Below are 19008 nucleotides of genomic sequence, written 5' to 3' on the forward strand. Positions count from 1 at the left end.
AGTTGATTTGTGTGTGTTTCTGCACATGCCTGAGTTTTTATGAACTGAATGATGCAAACACGTCAGTTACTAATCTTTATTTACTGGCATTAGTAAAATCCTGTTTATAAATCACAATAAGCATTATTTACATTTTTTTCCCCCATTCACCGCTCATTCATATTAATTGTTTAACTTGAGGTGAAGTCAGTGGTTTGAAGTAGTCACTAAGATGAAACATATTCATCAGAAGCTTATGTGACGGTGATGCAAAGACCCAACAACCATAAAATACGAACCTACAGTTAATGCAACGTCTAGGAGGAACAATGCCGTAAGTGCACATAAAGAGTCCCTTTCAAAATCTTTGCTTGGAAAAGCAACAGTGCAGTGTAAATAAAAGGATCAAAGTTAATATCAGTTCTTCCTAATACCGTCTGTGATTCTCTATGCAACTAAACAATGATAATGTCCATGTAAAATCTCATTAGTGACAACGACTGGAAGAGAAATATGGATCCACTCATTTAATTTCCTTGTTTGGAATTAAGAGTGAGATGTGGTCACAGGTGGATGACAAATTTCTGGAAAACAAAATAATATTCCAGATATAACGAACTGTAGGGTTTGAGATGAGGCACTGCAGGATATTCACTCCCAGGTCCCATTTTTGTTCTTTTATTGGACACCCCTGACCCACGGGTGTCGCGTCTGCGAGTTACTGAGTCGAGTTAGTTTGCCTTCTTGCTGTACATGCTTGAAATCTGTTCCTGAAAGTGTCTGCGGATGTCGGCGCGCCTGCTTTTCAGGGTGGGCGTGAGAAGGCCGTTGGCGACACTAAACATCTCCGGATGCAGGTAAAGGTCCTTCACCTGAGACAGAAAGGTGAAGCATCGAAATCAGTTAAGTTCAGCCACTTTGTAACTTGTGCGTTTGAACCTCGATGAGAGTTTGCTCACTTGTTCAAATGAATTCAGCCGTGCTTCCCTCCCCACGGCGCTCATGTCCTCTAAAACTGCCTTCTTAACATCCTGTTGAAGACAGAACCAGTTTCCATTTAATCCTGCTGTGAGGACTTTAATCATATGAAAGTTATATTCCAGAATTAGGAATTAGACCTACAGGATTTTGGCACAGCTCCTCATAGGACCCCACAAATCCCCGATCCTTGGCCCAGTCAACAAACACCTCTGGGTCAGGGACAACTATCCCTATTAAATAAGACTGATAACAAGAAATGCAAGACAAAATGAAACATCAAACCGTGCCTCTGACAACACTTCGCTTTGGATAAGAAATCTAAAATGTGTCGTACCTGTAAACTGTCTCCATGCACAAACACCTGGAGTACAGGGACACAACGCATGTAGACGTTTTCTATCTTCTCCGGAGCGATGTATTCTCCTTGTGCCAGCTTGAAGATGTGCTTTTTCCTATCAATGATGCGCAGAGTCCCATTCTGACAAAAACAAGTGTGTTAACACATAAACTCACTTGACTCATACAGGCTAGTTAAGTGTGTCTAATCTTACTTGAAGCCACTGGCCCACGTCCCCGCTGTGCAGCCAGCCGTCGCTGTCCAGGGCTTCAGCTGTCTTCTCTGGATCCCTCAGGTAGCCTCTGAACACGCTGGGGCCGCGAATACAAATCTTAACAGGACAAAGCAGTGAGAAGTCACCACACAACATCCGCTGATAGCGAAAAATGTGTTCATATCTTAGCGCTGGCTGACCTCTCCCTCTCCGTTCTTGGCGTAATAATTCATCTCTGGGATGTCCACCACCTTCACCATGGCGCAGGGCAAAGGAGCACCAACATGACCTGACACAAACACACGCCTGCTGTTAACAGGAGAAACCATAACAGCATCCATCCTGAACACTTGACAGTAAAATAGCCTTTCCTACCTGTGCTACAGTCCCCTGGCATAGAGAACGTGCAGCCCGCTGTGCACTCAGTCTGTCCGTAACCCTCAAATATCAGACAGCCCAGAGTGGCTCTGAGGAAGGACAGCACCGCGGGGGAGATCGGTGCCGAAGCGGTCAGTGCAAACCTCAGATTACCCCCTAAACTCTCCTGAAAAAAAGAGTTCCTACGGTGAAGCATTTATGCAAAGCAGTTCAAACACAATCATATTGTGGATGCGAGCTCATTCCCATTTTAAATCATATTCAACCTTGGTCATATTTTCCCATCTGTATTGATCACACCAAGCCAAAATCTTTCAGTCCTTGTTTGCCTGCACGCGTGCTTCTCCAATACACTCCCACAGGGCCAATATGCTCCGGGTGATTTTGGCACCGATTGCTGGAATAGTTGTGCCTCTCTTGTAAAGTTTGGATTCAAATTTGTTGATTATTTGCAGGGCTGCTTGTCTACATGTACCACCGTGTTAAGTGCTACAAAACACAGACGAGGACAACTGCAAAGTCAGGGATTTTCAGAAAATATGGCACTTAATAGTGAAGTTTAGAGAAGAAAAGATGTTTTGTGGGCTGATTTCAGAGGAGGCCACTGCAGAGCCAAGCATATGGATGAATAACCTACATATGAATGTAAACAGCAGTAACAGGCTGAGAAAGTATATGATCCACGCGGAGCTGTCAGCCACTGACCTGGATCTTGTTGAACACCAGTTTGTCCCACAGGCTGTTGTTACGTACAACCCCGCTGCTGAGTTCCGCCTGCTTTCTTTTCACAGCATAGTTGAGCAGAGCTCTTCGAAACGGTGAGGTCACCGAACCCAGGATCTGTGTACAAATTGGCGAGAATGTGCAAAAAACAGAAACACACCCAGGATTATGGCGGCCTTCTTAATACTAGGTAAAAATATTGGATTGGCTATTTTTAGATAAGTCAGCAGAAGTCCTGTTCGGGGCGTTCCCTAACCCCCTTGTTACATATGCAAAATGCTCAATCTCAGTATTTCTGTCGTAGGGCCTTTGCCTTAAAATAAAAGGGGCCTTGACATGACACCTATTGCGCTATATAAATAAAACAGAACTGATGTGAATTCTCTGCGCAAATTTGAGGTATGTGCTGACATCACTGAGCACGCAAGTGTTGTGGGTTTAACGGGACTTCTAACCACACCAAGGGGCGATCTAAAAAAAGAGCAAGTCACACTGGAGGACACGCACAAGAACATTACCTTAAAAGGAAGATCAATCTAGATTTAAATCAGTCTATTTTATGGGGTTTTTTTTGCTTTCTATTGCAATACAACAGTGGAGAGAGGACAGCGGGAAGGCAGGCAGAAAATAGCCTCATGACGGATTAAACCCAGGCCCATGCAATGGCCTTACGGCACACGGGCTGCCTGCTGACGCCAGTGAGCTATACTGGTGCATGATTTTTACTAACGGGTGGATCTGCTGCACTTTGCACCTTGTAAAGCGGGTAATGCGTTTGCTGACCTTGTCATAGATGCGATTGAGTAAACGAGGCACAACGGGAAAGAAGGTAGGCTTCAGAGTTTTAATGTCATCCATGAGAAGAGAAATGTCCCCCTGGTAAAATCCTACTCGGGCCCCGTAGCAGAACATAGAGACCTGCAATAGAAACAGATTTAATTTAGGGTTTATACACAAAAAAGTAGGAAAGAAAGAAAGACAGAAAAGCATGTGAGAAGAGGATCAACTACCTGAATCATTCTCTCAAACATGTGGGCAAGCGGCAGGTAAGAGATCGACACGTCGTCTTGCTGGATCTCAAACGAGCCCTGAGAGAAAAACGAGAAATGAAATGAGCAAAAAAAGCACAGGGGACAGATTAGGTTGAGGCAGCGGCATACGGCGAAGCCTCGCAGGCAATCAAACATCTTGTATGGCAGAATCTTTATGCAGGGGCAATTAGTTAAAGTACCTCACAGCGACAGGAGCAATCAAACACCCAATTAATCATACCATTAGACACAGCGGGGAGGGGGACAGTTTGGAGACATGCAGACACAAGCAAATGGGAAGCGACGGTAGCTGTGAGGCTGTTCTCAATTAGACAACGAGGTGGAAGTGTAGACAGACCTCCAGGATCTTAATGACAGAGGAAGTGTTGGAGGCGATGTTGCCGTGGGTGATCATGGCTCCCTTGGGCTTCCCTGGGTAAATAAACAAAACATTATTGCAGTGCCCCTGCGCAGCAAAGGAAACTGCAGCGGTGCCATAAAGAGTGGTTGTTAGTGGGCACTGAAGGGCATTTCTCTAATGATGTGAGTGAAGGATAATTACGGAGAGGCTTATGAGATCAGACGGTACCTGTGGTTCCACTGGTGAAGCAAACCACGGCCAGATCCTGAGGCTGGGGCGGCTACAGAGGGCAGCAATAAAATATGAGAACATGACAACGGACTTCCTCCGCTCTTAATTTAAGCCCCTGCTTATGAGTGAGTGTTAATGATATCCTATTGGACAGGAGCGACGACAGAGCTGTCACGCCAGTGTTTAGGAAGGGGGAGATCAGCCTTTTACGTGAGCAGCTCTGAGAGATGACAAACTCACCACAGGATCTTTGAGGTTCCTCCTTCCGATGTCCTAAGATGTGGACAGAGAGGAGTTGCTCGTATCAATTTGCACAAATGAGTCGATTAAAGGGGCCACATTTAAATGGCTACACATTATGGGGATTTGGTGCCCCCCACCCCAACTCACCATGAGCTGCTCCAGCTTTAAAACCTCCACCTCACAGCTCTTCGCCCTCTCCACAAAGGCCTGGCTGAAGTCGTTAAAGAGAACGAGGCAGGACAGCTTCGGAGTCGTGCCCTTCTCCTTGTTCTCTAGCAGAGATGCCGCCTTCTCCTCCCGGTCACAGATCACCACAGAGATCTCCGCTAAAAAAGCACCGAGCACACACTTACACAGAAAGTTTGTGAAGAAATGTTCTCATCAAAGTGTGAAATCTGTGGGTTTTTTCCCACTCGGCTCTTCTGCCCGTCTCAAAAGGACTACCGAACACAGCCTCACTTTGAACTAATGAAGCCAGGATGATCGCATTTTTCACATTCAAATATTTCTCCTGTCAAAACAAATCAAACCTCTTTGAACTCACACACATATACTGCTGCTCAAGAACAGCTAAAACTGAGCAGGTGGGTTTACTTTTACTTTATTTCAAGTGATCAGGTGTAGCTGTAGCTTTGTTTAATCTTTATATACACTCAGCCACTTTATTAGGTACACCTGCTCATTTACGCAAGCATCTATGGCAGCAGCTCAGTGTTTGTAGCCACGTAGACCGTGTCAAGACGATGTGCCGATGTTCAGACTGAGCATCAGAACGGGGAAGAAAGATGATTTAAGGACTTTGAATGCAGCATGGTTGCTGGTGCCAGACGGGCTGGTCTGAGTGTTGATCTGCTGGGGTTTTCCCACACAAACATCTCTAAGGTTTACAGAGAATGGTCTGGAAAAGTGGAAAATATCCAGCGAGCAGTGGTTCTCTGGGCGAAAATGTTGATGTGAGAGGTCAGACAAGAGGCAAGACTGCTTTGAGCCGACAGGAAACCAGCAGCAACTCCGATAACCACCTATTTCAACCAAGGTATGTAGAAGAGATGCTCTGAACATGCTGTGCTGCTCGTTCACACAGCACACCTTAAAACAGGCCACACTGCGTTTCACTCCTGTCAGCCAATAGCAGGAAAACTGGGGCTGCAGTTTGTATAAGCTCACCAAACTTTGATAAATAAGATCAGAAAAACGTTGCCTAATCTCTCGGTTTCTGCTGCTACATTTAGGTTGTAGGGTCAGAATTTGACCTAAACGACATAAAAATACAAATGAATCCTGCTTTTTATCAACGGTTCAGGGTGTCGGTGGTGGCACTTTCAGCCCCTTTTGTACCAACTGACTCGTACAGCTCCACCCACAGCCTAACTTAGTATTGTAGTGACCACAGTCTACCAGTCTTTTGTTGGAAGAAATATTTTCTATGCATTTAGATAGAAATGCTTCGTTTAGTTATTAGTTATTTACATAGGAGGGAAAAAAACAAAACAACAGGATCTACTGTGTCAGCATTTTGTAAATGTTCGGGAAGTTTAAAAGCCTATAAGAGGTAGAATTATGCAGTTTTTCAGTAACAGTAACGGTGACGATGATTAATGCAGGACTTTTACCAGTAAAGGGTATTTTTATGCCTGTAGTACTTCTAAAATTTATAGCATACTCTGTACATGATGATCTTCTTCCTTTTCCAATATTTTCTTTATTCAAAGGGCAAAGTATCCATATTCAGTTTGTATGTCTGATGTGATGAAGGCTTCACGTTTGACACCATATGTGAAACGTTTTCACTTTTGGACTGTGTTCTGTGGTATTTTTATGTGTAGGTTTTCTCACCAAGGTTGAGGATATGCACCATCGCCTCCAGTCCCAGCGTGTCATAGAGAGGCACCACTGCCATGGAGTAGGTGTAGCAGGCCAGCTCTGAGATGATCCACTTTAACCAGCAGAGGGAGACAAAGCAGCAGTTACACTCCTCCCCAGTCCCCAAGTCATTACCTGGGAATGACTTCGAGACTGGGAATGATCCACTTTACCGTGCGTTTCATATTTATAAACCCATATACAACACAAACAACACTCAAGGTGTAGATCGGTCAAATGAGAGGGTTAGGGGCTCTAATGGAGCAGAAAATTGTCTTTTACTACGGCAATAATTGCCTAGTCCGACAAGTGTATTAAAATAAAATGAGACACTCTCCAATATTAGCTGCCCTGGAGACCCACATTCACCACTAGCACCGTGCTGGCAATATAAATAAAGGCAAACACAATTTCACAATAGATGGATTTGAAAAAAAAAAAAGAAAAGGAAATCATAAATTCAATTTTCAAAATGTGTTTAAAAGGGAATGCTGAGCTCCGAGGGTAGAATCATCATCCACAAAACCTCCGTGGAGATGTGAGTTATTTAATAAATTTTTAAGATCAAAGGCAGCCAAACTAGAGTGGGATGAGCTGTCACACCACAGAGCAGTGGGAGGTCCATACCTCTGGCCTGTTTTGTGCATAGATCCCAACAAACTGCTCCGGATTCGGCTGGCATCCTTTAGCCAACAGGCCAGAGCCGAGCACCTGCGCCTGCTCAGCCACCTGAAGGATTAGAGGCTCTCAGTGAACAAACAGTGAAGATCAAATACATTACATGGAAGTGCTGAGATAACTGGGAGGAATCACAGAACTAACGATATGCCAGACCTCAGTGTAGGAGATCCACTCGTAGGGCTGACCCGGCTTCCTGAAGCCAAGACACGGGCCACTTCCTGAAGGACACAACAAAGCTCTGTCAGCTCAGAAAGTCTGCCATCAATCCACTTTCCAGTTTCCCTCTACTCTGCCCGGTTTCACACCGATTTCTCCATCACTAGGAGAGTGTTTAATGAAGTGTGTGTGAATGTGCGCATCACCTGAGATCATCAGGCCCCTCTGGAACATGTCGTAGGCCGTCCTGGTGTCGTCATAGTAAAACTCCAGCAGAGTGTCATCTTTGAGGATCGCCGATCGCCTGCAGCTGGGATCTCCCTGCAATAAACACCACCCTGTCACTGACAGCCCCGCAGCAATGCAGAGCGTGCTAACACACGCCTAAGCCAGCAACAGCCGTGCCTCACTCACGTTAACGGCCACAGACTGGGCTTTAAGATCGCAGGGAGGGCGCATGGGTCGAGGACGGGTCACCAGCCAGTACGCTGTGATGGAGGCCAAGGCTCCTAAACCGAGCACGGAGGAGGGCGACAGGGAGAAGGAGGAGGAGAGAGGCAGAGACGGCAGAAGACTCCACAAGTCCTCCAATTCGGAACCTTTAAGTCCTGCGCTGGAGCGAAGCGACCACAACCACTCCTGGAAATGCATAGCTGAGGAGACAGGATGTAGTGAAGGAAAAATAAGCAGTGAAAAGGAAGAAAATTACATGGTGCATAGGGACAAATGTTAACTCTGCTGCTACTTTAAAACAACAAGCATATAGAGTAGCAGACTAACAATGAAGCTTTTTTTTATTGTTTTCTGTGTGGATTCTGCTTCTTTTTTTCCTTTTTTTAAACTTGATGTGTAACTGATAAATTTGATGCAGAGCTTTGTTGTCTTTGCACGACTTTTATTTATTTATTTATTCATTAATCTGTGTTGCGGTGAAGTTTAGCACTAAAAGAAATGACAAACATATTTTTTACTACTGATTAATCTGTTTACATAAAGCTGCAAAAACAATTTAAAACAAAAAAAGGAATTTAAAAATCCCAAGGCCAAAGTTAGCACCTTATTTTCTTCCTCACAGACCAGATTTTTTTCAATTTGTTTGATTTATGGCTCCAAAGATTATCTGGCTCCCAGCGTCTGCTCAGAGTGTGCTCTTTTTAACAGTGTGGTATGAGACTAAACTCACCTCTGAAAAAAGAAAAAGAAAAAAGATAATAGTCATGATCGCCGCTACGTTCACTGACCTTTTGACCTCTTCCTGAACAAGAGCTGCTCTCTCCCTCACTCTCTGCTCCAGGTCTTCCACACCTGAACAACACGCTGATCATCCACGATTTCGTTGTACATGTACAATGACAGTAAAAGGCTATTCTATTCTATTCTGCTCATTTGTGAAACTACACATATCGCTCCAGCAGCAAGACCTCCATGCTGTTTGGTTGCTGAGCCCTGAGATGTGTGGTTGCTGGATTAAGCACAAAAAACACACACAAAAAACAACAACACAGCACTAAAGTGATCTCGGGAGGTGAAAGTGGCAAACTCGTGGGGCCTCGTTGTCTTTGCGCTGTCGTATTTATTTGTATGTTAGTGGAAGCTTTCTGCAATTTATGCACATTTTCTCCTGTTTTGTGGCCAGCCAGGGAGCTTAGGTGTTGTACCTTTGTTCCAACTTAGAGCTTAGTGGGGGTTTTTTGCTTTCAATCAAGAGTGGGGGGGTTTGTTTTATTGTTTTTTGTCCTTGAAGACCCTGAGGTCAGTTTGCTTCCTTTCTTATTATTCCCTTTTATTTACTTTAATGCTTTAATTGTAAATAAATTCGTATGATTGTAAAACCAACTTGGTTGGAGGCTCAGTTCATGGTCGGGTGGCACTTTGTGCTTTTAAACTCCACGTGTCCCCGTAGACTTCTCAGGGCCTTGAAAATCACTTTAACCAAGAAGGAGGCAAAGCAACATTTTCCCTTCACTCCATTTGGCAAACGGCGTGCTGGATTTAATAAGAGATTTGGGTCACATCATCAGGAATGATCAGTGTGATGATGGCGATGTGCAGCAGCAGTGCAGATGAATTCAAAATGGCCCTCTTTAAAAGCCTGCTGCACTCTGACTTCATACAGCTCATTTGTGGTGTAATTACAGCCCAGCAAAAGTGGAAAAATCTTCAGGTGGTGCACTGACAAGACGTGCCAGTCGCATGTGAGACTAGTCATGCTTCTGAAGCTCTTGGTGTGATGGAGAACTGTAGGCACAACTTTATGTAAGCTGACTAATTTATGCGAATGTAGATGCAATAACAGGACTTTTCTGTACTGACCTGGACTTTGAACTTGATCAGTCAGTTTATTTTCTGGGGATTTGAGAGCTACTTTTATCTGTTCAAACTACAGGTAGGAAAATACCCCATCAATATTGCATAGTATTGCAATATTTTGCGAGGCGATATTGCATCAATATTTTAAAAAAGACATTAACATACACAGACTACTACGAACAAGTGGGCCCATCTGATGCACACTGGATGCACTTAGCTTGAGAACACTCTCTCATAATTCAGAGCAAGCTAATAGCTGAGTGACAAGGAAAAAAATAGGACTGCAGCCTCCAACGTCTACAAAAATCTCAGTGGCCGCCTGGTGACTGTACTGAAATGTATCACATTTTGTGATCGATTGCAACTTGTGGTGGCTAAATAGTTGTCTAGAGCTTGAAGTTGTTGCACGCTCATGATCAGTTTTGGGGCCAGATTCACTAAACGGGGGAAAACAGCGCATGAGTGTAATCCCTAAATAGTGCTCATAGGTGTGGTTAGTTTTATGGGTGATTTACAAAAGTTGCAATGTTTTCTAAACACAGTTCATTTTTATATCTTAAATCGCATTATTTGGCATGAGCCCTAGCACCATCTCCAAATTGAAGGCCAAGTTCCATATAACAAGGGATGTCAGATTCAGGCTACGAAGTGGGCGTTCCAAGAGAAGATGACACGACAAGAAGATCATTTCCTCACCCTGTCAGCACCTAGGAACTGAGGGCAGTCTTCTACAGATTTGTAGTCGAGGTTTGCAGGACAATATGGCCGGCGGCTCTCTACCCAGACAATCTGGAACAAACTGCACACAGACAATCTCTGGTCTCACAGGGCTGCCAGAAGGCCTGCCATGACGGCCCCTCACTGTCAGGCCAGTTTGCGCTGGTGACGGCAACATGTGGAGGAACGTTCTGTTCAGTGATGAGTCCAGATTTTGCCTACGTCATACGGATCATAGGTTCAAAGTGTGGATATGACACAGAGAACATCATTCTGATTGCTGCACCGATAGCCTAACAGCTTTTGGTGGAGGCAGTGTGATGGTGTGGGGCAGTATCTGCCTCACTGGGGAAAAAAAACAAAAAAAAAACAAGGCTTGACATCATTGGAGGAAATCTCAATGTAGAGAAATCAAAATGAGATTCTGCAACTAGTGGCATTCCCATGTCTCCACACTCTTTGACCAACGTCTATCCTCTAAGAAGACAATGACATCCTCTAAGATGGTTTATCAGAGACTACCTCCAGAATGTGGGAGTGGAGAGGACCGGCTGCCCGCAGTCCTGATCTCAAACCCACTGAACACATTTGGGATCAGTGTGGGTGCACTGTACGTGCCAGACTGACCAACACAATCACACTGGCTAACTAGTGACAAACGCTGGTTTAAGAATGGGATGCTATTCCACATGAGTATGTGACCAAGCTGGTGACCAGCATGAAGTGGTGGTGCCAGGTTATTCTGGGTGTGTATGATTCTTCTACATGCTCTTCAGACTTTCATCATCCAATCAAATAAAAAGGCATCAAACAACCCTCAATAGGACAATAAGCCGTTTGGCAATGGCAAAGAAAATTTGACAAATTTTTCATGGGCACAACCCACATACTCAACTCTGCTGCTCAACCCCCAAATGCATTTTCCTTACAAACGTGGCACCATTTAAGGGAAATAAACAGGCTTTCCAAGGGTATAAGATTTATTGTAAAGGAGCATGGTTACAACAAAGAGATTACGAAAACACAAATTTCCTTAATTTTTGTACTAGGTTTATGTTATTGCAATGCATAAAGCAAAATGTTTAAAATTTCAACAATATCTTATCGTCCCACTTCTAGTAAAAACAAAAGCCAGATCTAGCTCTGCTTCCCTATGTTTTATATGGGAAGAACGCAATACGCAATAATGAGTACATTAATTTACCTACAAGTTTTTCAACTGCAGATGCATCGTTCTCATTTGCAACAGTGCCAATGCAAACAGTGCCGACTTTGCCCTCCGTGGCTAAAACAACAGCAACGGTGCAATCAGACAGACAGACACAGCTCCTCTCACTAACCGCTGAAGTAGTTCAGGTTCGCAACACTGAACAACATTTTAGGAGGAATTTCAGAGGTCAGTAAAGCTCCTGTTTCAACAATGTTAACATTAGCCGTTTCGCTATCAGAAATGACTAGAAATTACCATTAGCCACCTGTTATCATTAACGTAGCAGCTAGCAGTCTGCAGTTAGATAAATATGAATCATTATTCCAGGCTGAACGAACTGCAGATTGAATACTGAGCAGAGCGGATTATGACACATGGACAACCAGGTGGGTTTCTGGCTGTGCAGAGCAGTGGGGGAAGGGTAGCTGAACCAAAGAGTCCAGTGTGGAGAACTAATCCGAGCAAACAGAGCGAAATCCAGAGCAGAGCAGCCGAATCAGACAGAAGACATGGTAAAGGGATGCAGTGGGAACGCTGGATAAGAGAGGCTGCAAGCAAATGTGGAAAATATGATAAACTTTACAATTTGTAATGAAATGATCTAAATAATTGAAAAAATAAAGAATAAAATTTATACAATTAACCTTTATACTTAATACTGAATATTAATTTAGGGGAAAATTAATTGAATAAATGGAGTTTTTTCCTGGGTGTGGGTATCAAAGTCTAGTATCCTCATATCCTGACTCTAGTGGATGTTTACACATCTGTCCCCCTACACCCTGTTCATCCAAATACTAAAGAAAAAAGAAAATACGAAAGAAAAAAAAAAAAATGTATCATTCCACTTCTGAAACACAATAATCCAGCCTGAAGAGCCCGGTTTAAAAGGCCCAGCCACAGCGGACCACAGGCTTGGCACAGCTGAGAGAGAGAGAATAAGAGAAGAAAAGACTCTGGGTCTATACAGGAGAGAGAGTGGTGGGGGTGGGGGGTGGAGAGACACCAGGAAGTAATAACGATTGGCTTAACAGAAACAGGCACCGGGGTTACTCTCAGTCATGTTCTGCCACCCTTTCATTCGCCAGAGAGAAAGAGAGACTCAGGGTGTGTACAGTAGCAACGGGGGCTGGTGGCGAGATGGGGTGAGGAGGGACGACCGGCTGGGTCCACCCCTAATGGTTCTTTGCCAGAGACTTTATTGTTCATATCAGAACTGAATGAATCAGGGAGACACGGGGAGGGGAAAATGATCCACACACACACAAAAAAAACACTCCCAACAAAGTGCAAGACAAGACTTCTCCCTGAAACTGCTAATTTCACCCCCTCAAGCAAACCACTTCATCTTCTAGCACACAAGGAATTCACCTCTCTGAATAAACCTCTTTCCCACATTTGCTCCCCCCTCCCTGAACGCTCCTCAACCTCTCACCCACTTTCTCCCCCAGTGCCCAATAGGAGAGGATAGCTTACCCCTCCCTCCTGTTTAACCGGGGCTGATGCTGCGCCGCTTCCCTAGCCTGCACGGGCAAAGCAATGCCACACTCGTCCTCAGGAGGATTTATAATCTGCTTTAAGCATCAATTTATATGAACTAAAGCTGTTCACTTCCCTCTTTACACCTGCTGAAGCCACAGAGCAGCTGGTGAGCCCCGCGAGTCCTTTCACTAGGTAAATAAATTGAAAACAAAGGGCTTTATGAAACGTGACATCAAAAAAAAAAAAAAAAAAATGACAGTGTGGTGTGAAGAGAGCTTCCTGTGGCCCCTTTCTGTCTTTCTCTCTCTCCCCGGCCCTCCCTTCTCTCTCTCACTCCCATTCATTATGGCTATTGTCAATGCCCAGACAAGAACTATTGTGCGTCCAGCTCTTACTCCCAAGAAGACAGGAGACAAAAGGAACGGCAAACACATGTGAAAATATACTGAAGGAAAACTAACGCACCTTCATTCTCTGCCAGTTCCTGCAGGGAGACCGCGCTTTCGGCTACATTGTCATTCGGAGAGCTGCTATCGCAGCAGGGCACTCGTGACAGACGTGCACACAGTTCACACAGTAAGTGCTGTGATGTTTGAACAGTAACAGCGGATTGAAACTATATTTGGTGTAAGTAAAGGCATCCGTATGTGGAGTATATGCCAAAATGCAACACAAAAAAAAAAGGTTCACGTGGGGACGACAGGCATGTCTGTGCGTGTTTACTCTCACTCACAAGTGGAGACATAACCGAGAGTTATTCACTAACAGAAGTATGACAAACACATGAGTGGAACGCAGCATGTTGAAATTACAGACATAAAAAAAAAAAAAACAACAACCAAAAACCGGTTTTGAGTAACCAATAATTACAACCTCGTCAATGTTCCTTTATAACCGTCAGACATTTCGACTGCTGTCAAACTAATGGGGTGTCATGGAAAAATGATCCCAGGCAGGTACAAAAAAAGAAAAAAAAAGTACAATTTAAATGGGATGGTGAGGTTATGAATTACTGTAAGCTTGAAAGATCTAGGAGCCACAGCAGACACTGCTAAAGATTCATGTCACTGTTGAGATCTGAGGATAAGAATGGAAGAATAGACCCTGTACTGACTTGTGACACTTTCAGAGGCTGAACCAGATAGGACCAGAGTCTGCATGAGCCGTGGGACAGCGCAGCATACCTTGCACAGTCTGAAAACGTTTCATTGTTGCTGCTATCACCAAATTTAGCTCAGCCCTCCAACATCCTACAGCACCTGACCGCAGAGCTGGGCCAGACAAACATCTGGACTATGCAGCCACGACTGCAGGTCTACACTGAGCACCAGCACCCTCCGGGGCAGTGTGTTTTATGCTGCAGAGCAGCTGTAACATTAGGTTTACAGGTGACGCCCTACTGGAGCCCCTAAATCAGCAGCAACAAAGAAACAACTTGCAGAGAGGCGATCAGGCTTGAAGCAACGTGATGTAAGACCAAAAGCTTTTCCCTGAACACAGTGAAACTGGAAGAGCTTCCCACTGACTTCAGCAAGATGCTCTCAAACACAACTGAGCATCAATTAAACTTCTGTGGAGAAAATTGTGTAGTTTTTCCTCCAGGGGCTTTTTTTTAAATATAGATGCATTTCCTGGTGCGCCTTCTTTGCAAGTCAAATTTGTGCATGAATTTTGACTTCAGTTACTACATGTGGGTCCTGGGATGAAATAAGCACTGTTTTAAAGAGGATCACAAGTTTTATTATTCAAAATTTGTTTTTAAAAGTCTGTGTTTTACCAAGAAAACCAAAAAACATCCATCTATTCTCTTCATTTTATCCAATTCAGTGTTGCGCAGGGGAGCCTAGACAGGTTGATCACACAGCTAACACACAGAAACATTGACACTCAGATTCACACCTACAGCCAGTTTAGAATCACCAGTTAACCTAATGCCCCATTGTTTTTTGACTGTGGGAAGAAACTAAGCAATCATCCATTATTAAAGCTGACACAGGACGAACACAAAGTCCGCACAGAAAGGTGACAGGCTAAATTCAGACCCAGGATCTTCTTGCTGTGCCATGCCGTCCCTCCACTGCACCATCCCCACAAAATCCCAGCAAAACTTTTTTGTGTACAATTTAATTGTTAACAACAGTAAAAGTCTTACTCTTGGTAAAAGGGCGGAAAAGTAAGTGTATGTAAGAGTGGTTTTTAGAGTTCAGGTGAATTACTGCAAAACCTGGCTTTATCATAAGCTTTTAATATGCTTTCAGTGTTGTAGGAAGCAGCCGTAAGCTGTCGGATTCGTGAATGTATTTTGGCAACATACTGGCACAGTTAAGTAAAGCTTGCAAGTATAAACAAAGAGCTTGAAGGAGTGGAATTGAATTTGCTGCTCTGTTGAGATCGGTTGATGTGGCTGTAAATGATTTTATAGAGCAGCCAAAGACTTATTTAACACACATGCACTGAGTTTCCTCTGCATTAGACAGGCAGGCAGAAATGCTCGAGATGCTTAAGCTGCAGTTTCCTTTCCTCGTTCGTGTTGTCAAACGAAACATCGGATAATGATTTGGTTCTCTGTGCGCTACACAGAATGCAAAAAGAGCTCTGTACAGTAGCTTGCAGAGCTTTTCTGTGGTGATGGGAGCAATGCTGGGGAATGCTCCCCCCTGACCCAGAAAACTACAGGAGGTTGCACAAAGGAGAAGGGGGAAGGTTTTTATAGCTGGGAGACAGGCCACAGCATTTTGTGCCGGCACCAGAAGACCAGGAGCAGAAGTAGTGGTGCAGTCTGCACACGCTCCATGTGCCCAGGGAGGAGAGAGTTCTGGTTGGAGGGGACCCGAAGAGAGAGGACTGCAAGACGGACACGTGAGGCTGGCCAGGCAAGCAGGGGGGAAAGGAAAAAGAAAGAATGAAACGCACGGGTGTTTTCTGGCTGTGATTCCTAAACAAAGCGTGAAGAACACAGACACATGCACGCTCGGTCCCAATGACGTTTCTCTTGTAGCAGGAAACGAGAAAGACCACACATCCGGGATGCAGAAAACACCACTTTCCTCAAGACGGTCAGGAGTCTCCCAGGGTTTCGAATTCACTTAAAGCCAAGCGGAGATTCTCGAAAACAAAGCTACAGTTGTGCGTTCTTTTGCAGAAGTTTCTGGTTTCAGGTAACTAAGCAGCGCCAGGTTCAAACATCAACATGCTGTCAAAGCTCACGTCTGACTGAGCCGGTGTATTTGTTTATTCTTAATGGTTGACTACAAACGTCAGGTGACACATTCAACGCTGTAACTGTCAAATACACACAAGGGGATGAAAAACAGATGGCAGGAGGCCATGTGGACAACTCCAAACATGTTGCCTCCAAATATCTCGACACGCAAGTATTAGAAATATGATTTAAAACAAAAGCAGATGTAACGTGTGGAAATGAACAGCGGGTGTGATTTTACACAACAAAAATGGCAGAAAACCTACAATTAGGGCTGAAACTCTCTCCAACTGTAATTATCCTCAACTTGGACCACAGACAAAATTCACAGCAGCCCCCTTTTCTCTGTACCTCCCTTACATTTTCCACATATAGCCTGTAAAGTTTGGGCAAGTTTAGCAGCAAAACAAACCCTTTTTGAATATATCTATTTACATTATACATTATCCCCAACACTGGCCTTTTAATACAGATCATGTAGATAAAATAAAGAAAAAGGTTCATGTACAGTGGCATGCAGAATGCAAGGACGAAGAAACTTCTTAAAAATAAAAGTGTCTGTACTAAATTGATTTATGCAAATGTAAGCAGCGTCTTTATTGAGTGCTCTTGTTCTTAAGAATATGGTACTTCCTGCGGACTCATTCAGGCTTCCTCATCTCTGACAGGTGACCTGTGCTTGATTACAGCAGTGTCTTCAACGACTATTGACTTTTCCTTCTGCGAGTTCCACTTCAATCTAGACTCTAAAGTTAGCAAGCGCGCCATTTTTTTGTCATGTGATTGCATTTGAGAGGTTTCTGAAAAGTGTAAGAACATCTCTGCCTCTCACCCAGTGCTGCTGCCGGGATAGGCTTCTGATGGTAAACAGATGTAAAATGTGATATAAAGTTTGCTTTGTGGAAATCGCAGCACTCTTAATATGCCAGGACGTTGCTTTCGGGTTGTGCCGATCATTCCATTGATGAAAAATTATAAAAACTATTTTTATATTCCTTAGAGGAGCTTCACATGTTTCAGTGTGGGGAAGAAAAAAAAAAAAAAAAAAAAATCACAATTACAGCAGTAAGAATGGATTTGGGGAATACAATGTTGAAAACATCTGGAATCATTAAATGATGGTACAGAAAAAAAGAACATGCTGCATGTCTTTAGAACATTATACCACCACTGAGACACACAGATAAACAGTACCATGTTTTTTGGGGTGGTTTTGCCATATAATATGAACTCTTTTTTTTCCCAATAAATGAGAAAGGGTTCCACTTTAAAATCTGATGTTAATGACTGAATGATGTGTTGATGTAGTTTCATAGTTGTTTTAAACTCTTTACACATTTGTGTGTTTTATCATCATGCTGGAAATATGTTAATTTGTGTAAACACAAAACATAACATGCCAACGTCTTCCACTTATCCAATTCTGGGCTGCGGATGGGACTGGAGCCTATCCTGGCTGTCACAGGGCAGGGGGCAGGGCACAGCCTGGAGAGACTGTCAATCTATTGCAAGGCTAACTCAGAGACAGACAACCATCCACACCCACAGGTGATTTAGTAACCAAGTACGCTGACATACCCCTGTCTGGACTGTTTGGAGCAAGACGGAGTACCCGGAGAGAGCCCACACAGAGGCCAGGTAGATTTGAAACCAAGACCTTGTTGCTGTGAGGCAACAGTGCTAACCACTGCACCAACCCCAAAAAACTGTCAAGTGAGTATCAATAATATATTTGGCCCTTTAAGTAAGCTGTAAAGTGATAAAATGAAAATTAAAGAAGAAAAACAGCATAAAGCATCTTGTTAAGGAGTTGGACCTCCATGCTCCTCAGTACTGATTCTCCAAGTATTTGAGACTGTACTTTAGGGACAGAGCACCGACAGATTTCCTTCATCTGGTGTTCTGATAATAGTGGTGGTGGTGGTGGTGAACACAAACACCTGGGTCCAATAGGTGTTGACTTCAGTTGCGATCTGGTGATTTGCAAAGGTCAGAGCATGTGACTGTGATCACATGCGTACTCAAAGCATTCAGTGACCCCCTTATGAATGAAAAAGAAACCACGCCGATCGGGACAAGCAGTTCATTACTGGGTGGAGGGAATCACTCAGAACAGCCCTGGTTCCATTTTCAGATGACAAAAGGCCATGCTAATCGATTATTATTGTTTTTTTGGTTTGTCACCATTTCATTTCACATAACCTGTGTATCTGAACTATGCTGGGAATGCAATAAGAGTAAACTGCTGGTGTAATTTTTATGGGAGAAGATTATCCTGTTCTCACATCCACAATACATTCAAACAACCTCCCAATCAGCTCACAGCTTATATGCTATATTCAGTTATTAATATTTAAACCATGCAAAAAAACACAGGTCGTCAGTATTTAAGTGCAACTTGATTTACATACACGTTTCATTTTTGCTTGTTTGTTTTTAACAAAGTACACAAAAGTTTAAGAAAAATGTTTTTACCAAATACACATTTTTCCTGCTGCTTTCCAAAGAAATCTCTTTCTTTGCTTACGTAAAACTTTTCACAGGTTAACAGGTTGATTCCTCTTCACATTCCTCCAAAATCTGCAACTATCAGCTCGGCAGCATGGGAACTCGGCGGGCTGCAGCCAAACTTTTAGTTTCTTGCTTTTTTCACAGTCTAAGCCTGCTCAGTTTAGCTTTGCGCTTCTTTATCGAGCTGAGACGTCTGAAAACAAACTACCGAAGAAAGAGACTCTGACAGAGACTTACCAGAGTGAATGCAGGTTTCCAAACGGTCGTTGACTGAGAGCCTCACTTAATTCTGCCGCAGGTCCACAGAAATTTACCCACCAGTCCAGCTAAACGCAATTAACCTGTGTTTCCGGTCCAAATCTTCAAAATAAAGGACTGCGCTCAAACGCTTTATACAA

The 19008-nt window shown here is 43.7% G+C and overlaps 1 protein-coding gene across 2 annotated transcripts; it reads right to left on the reverse strand.

Annotated features, from left to right (window-relative positions):
- Positions 1-62: 62 nt before the first annotated feature.
- On the reverse strand, positions 63-18953 carry acsl2 (acyl-CoA synthetase long chain family member 2). Of its 2 annotated transcripts, none has more exons than XM_031726959.2 (20): positions 18848-18953; positions 7593-7831; positions 7385-7499; positions 7176-7240; positions 6969-7070; positions 6315-6414; positions 4626-4804; positions 4476-4508; positions 4233-4284; positions 4002-4075; positions 3623-3700; positions 3396-3530; positions 2595-2729; positions 1887-2055; positions 1712-1800; positions 1512-1628; positions 1295-1438; positions 1102-1203; positions 939-1010; positions 63-851 (listed from the first exon to the last, which is right to left on the reverse strand). In XM_031726959.2, the coding sequence occupies exons 2-20, from the start codon at positions 7827-7829 to the stop codon at positions 711-713; spliced, it is 2139 nt and encodes a 712-aa protein (XP_031582819.1). In that variant the 5' UTR covers positions 7830-7831; positions 18848-18953; the 3' UTR covers positions 63-710. The 2 variants fall into 2 exon arrangements, with proteins under 2 accessions (XP_031582819.1, XP_031582820.1); XM_031726960.2 differs by lacking the exon at positions 18848-18953 and adding an exon at positions 8420-8441.
- Positions 18954-19008: the final 55 nt, after the last annotated feature.

This window comes from Oreochromis aureus, linkage group 12 (assembly GCF_013358895.1).
Source record: "Oreochromis aureus strain Israel breed Guangdong linkage group 12, ZZ_aureus, whole genome shotgun sequence".
NCBI classification, from domain to species: domain Eukaryota; kingdom Metazoa; phylum Chordata; class Actinopteri; order Cichliformes; family Cichlidae; genus Oreochromis; species Oreochromis aureus.

Coding starts and splice junctions, on each gene's coding strand:
- acsl2 (XM_031726959.2), bottom strand. CDS start 7,829: ATGCATTTCCAGGAGTGGTTGTGGTCGCTTCGCTCCAGCGCAGGACTT. Junction 7,500..7,592: donor CCCAGTCTGTGGCCGTTAAC/GTGAGTGAGGCA, acceptor TGTTTATTGCAG/GGAGATCCCAGCTGCAGGCG. Junction 4,076..4,232: donor CTTCACCAGTGGAACCACAG/GTACCGTCTGAT, acceptor TTATTTACCCAG/GGAAGCCCAAGGGAGCCATG.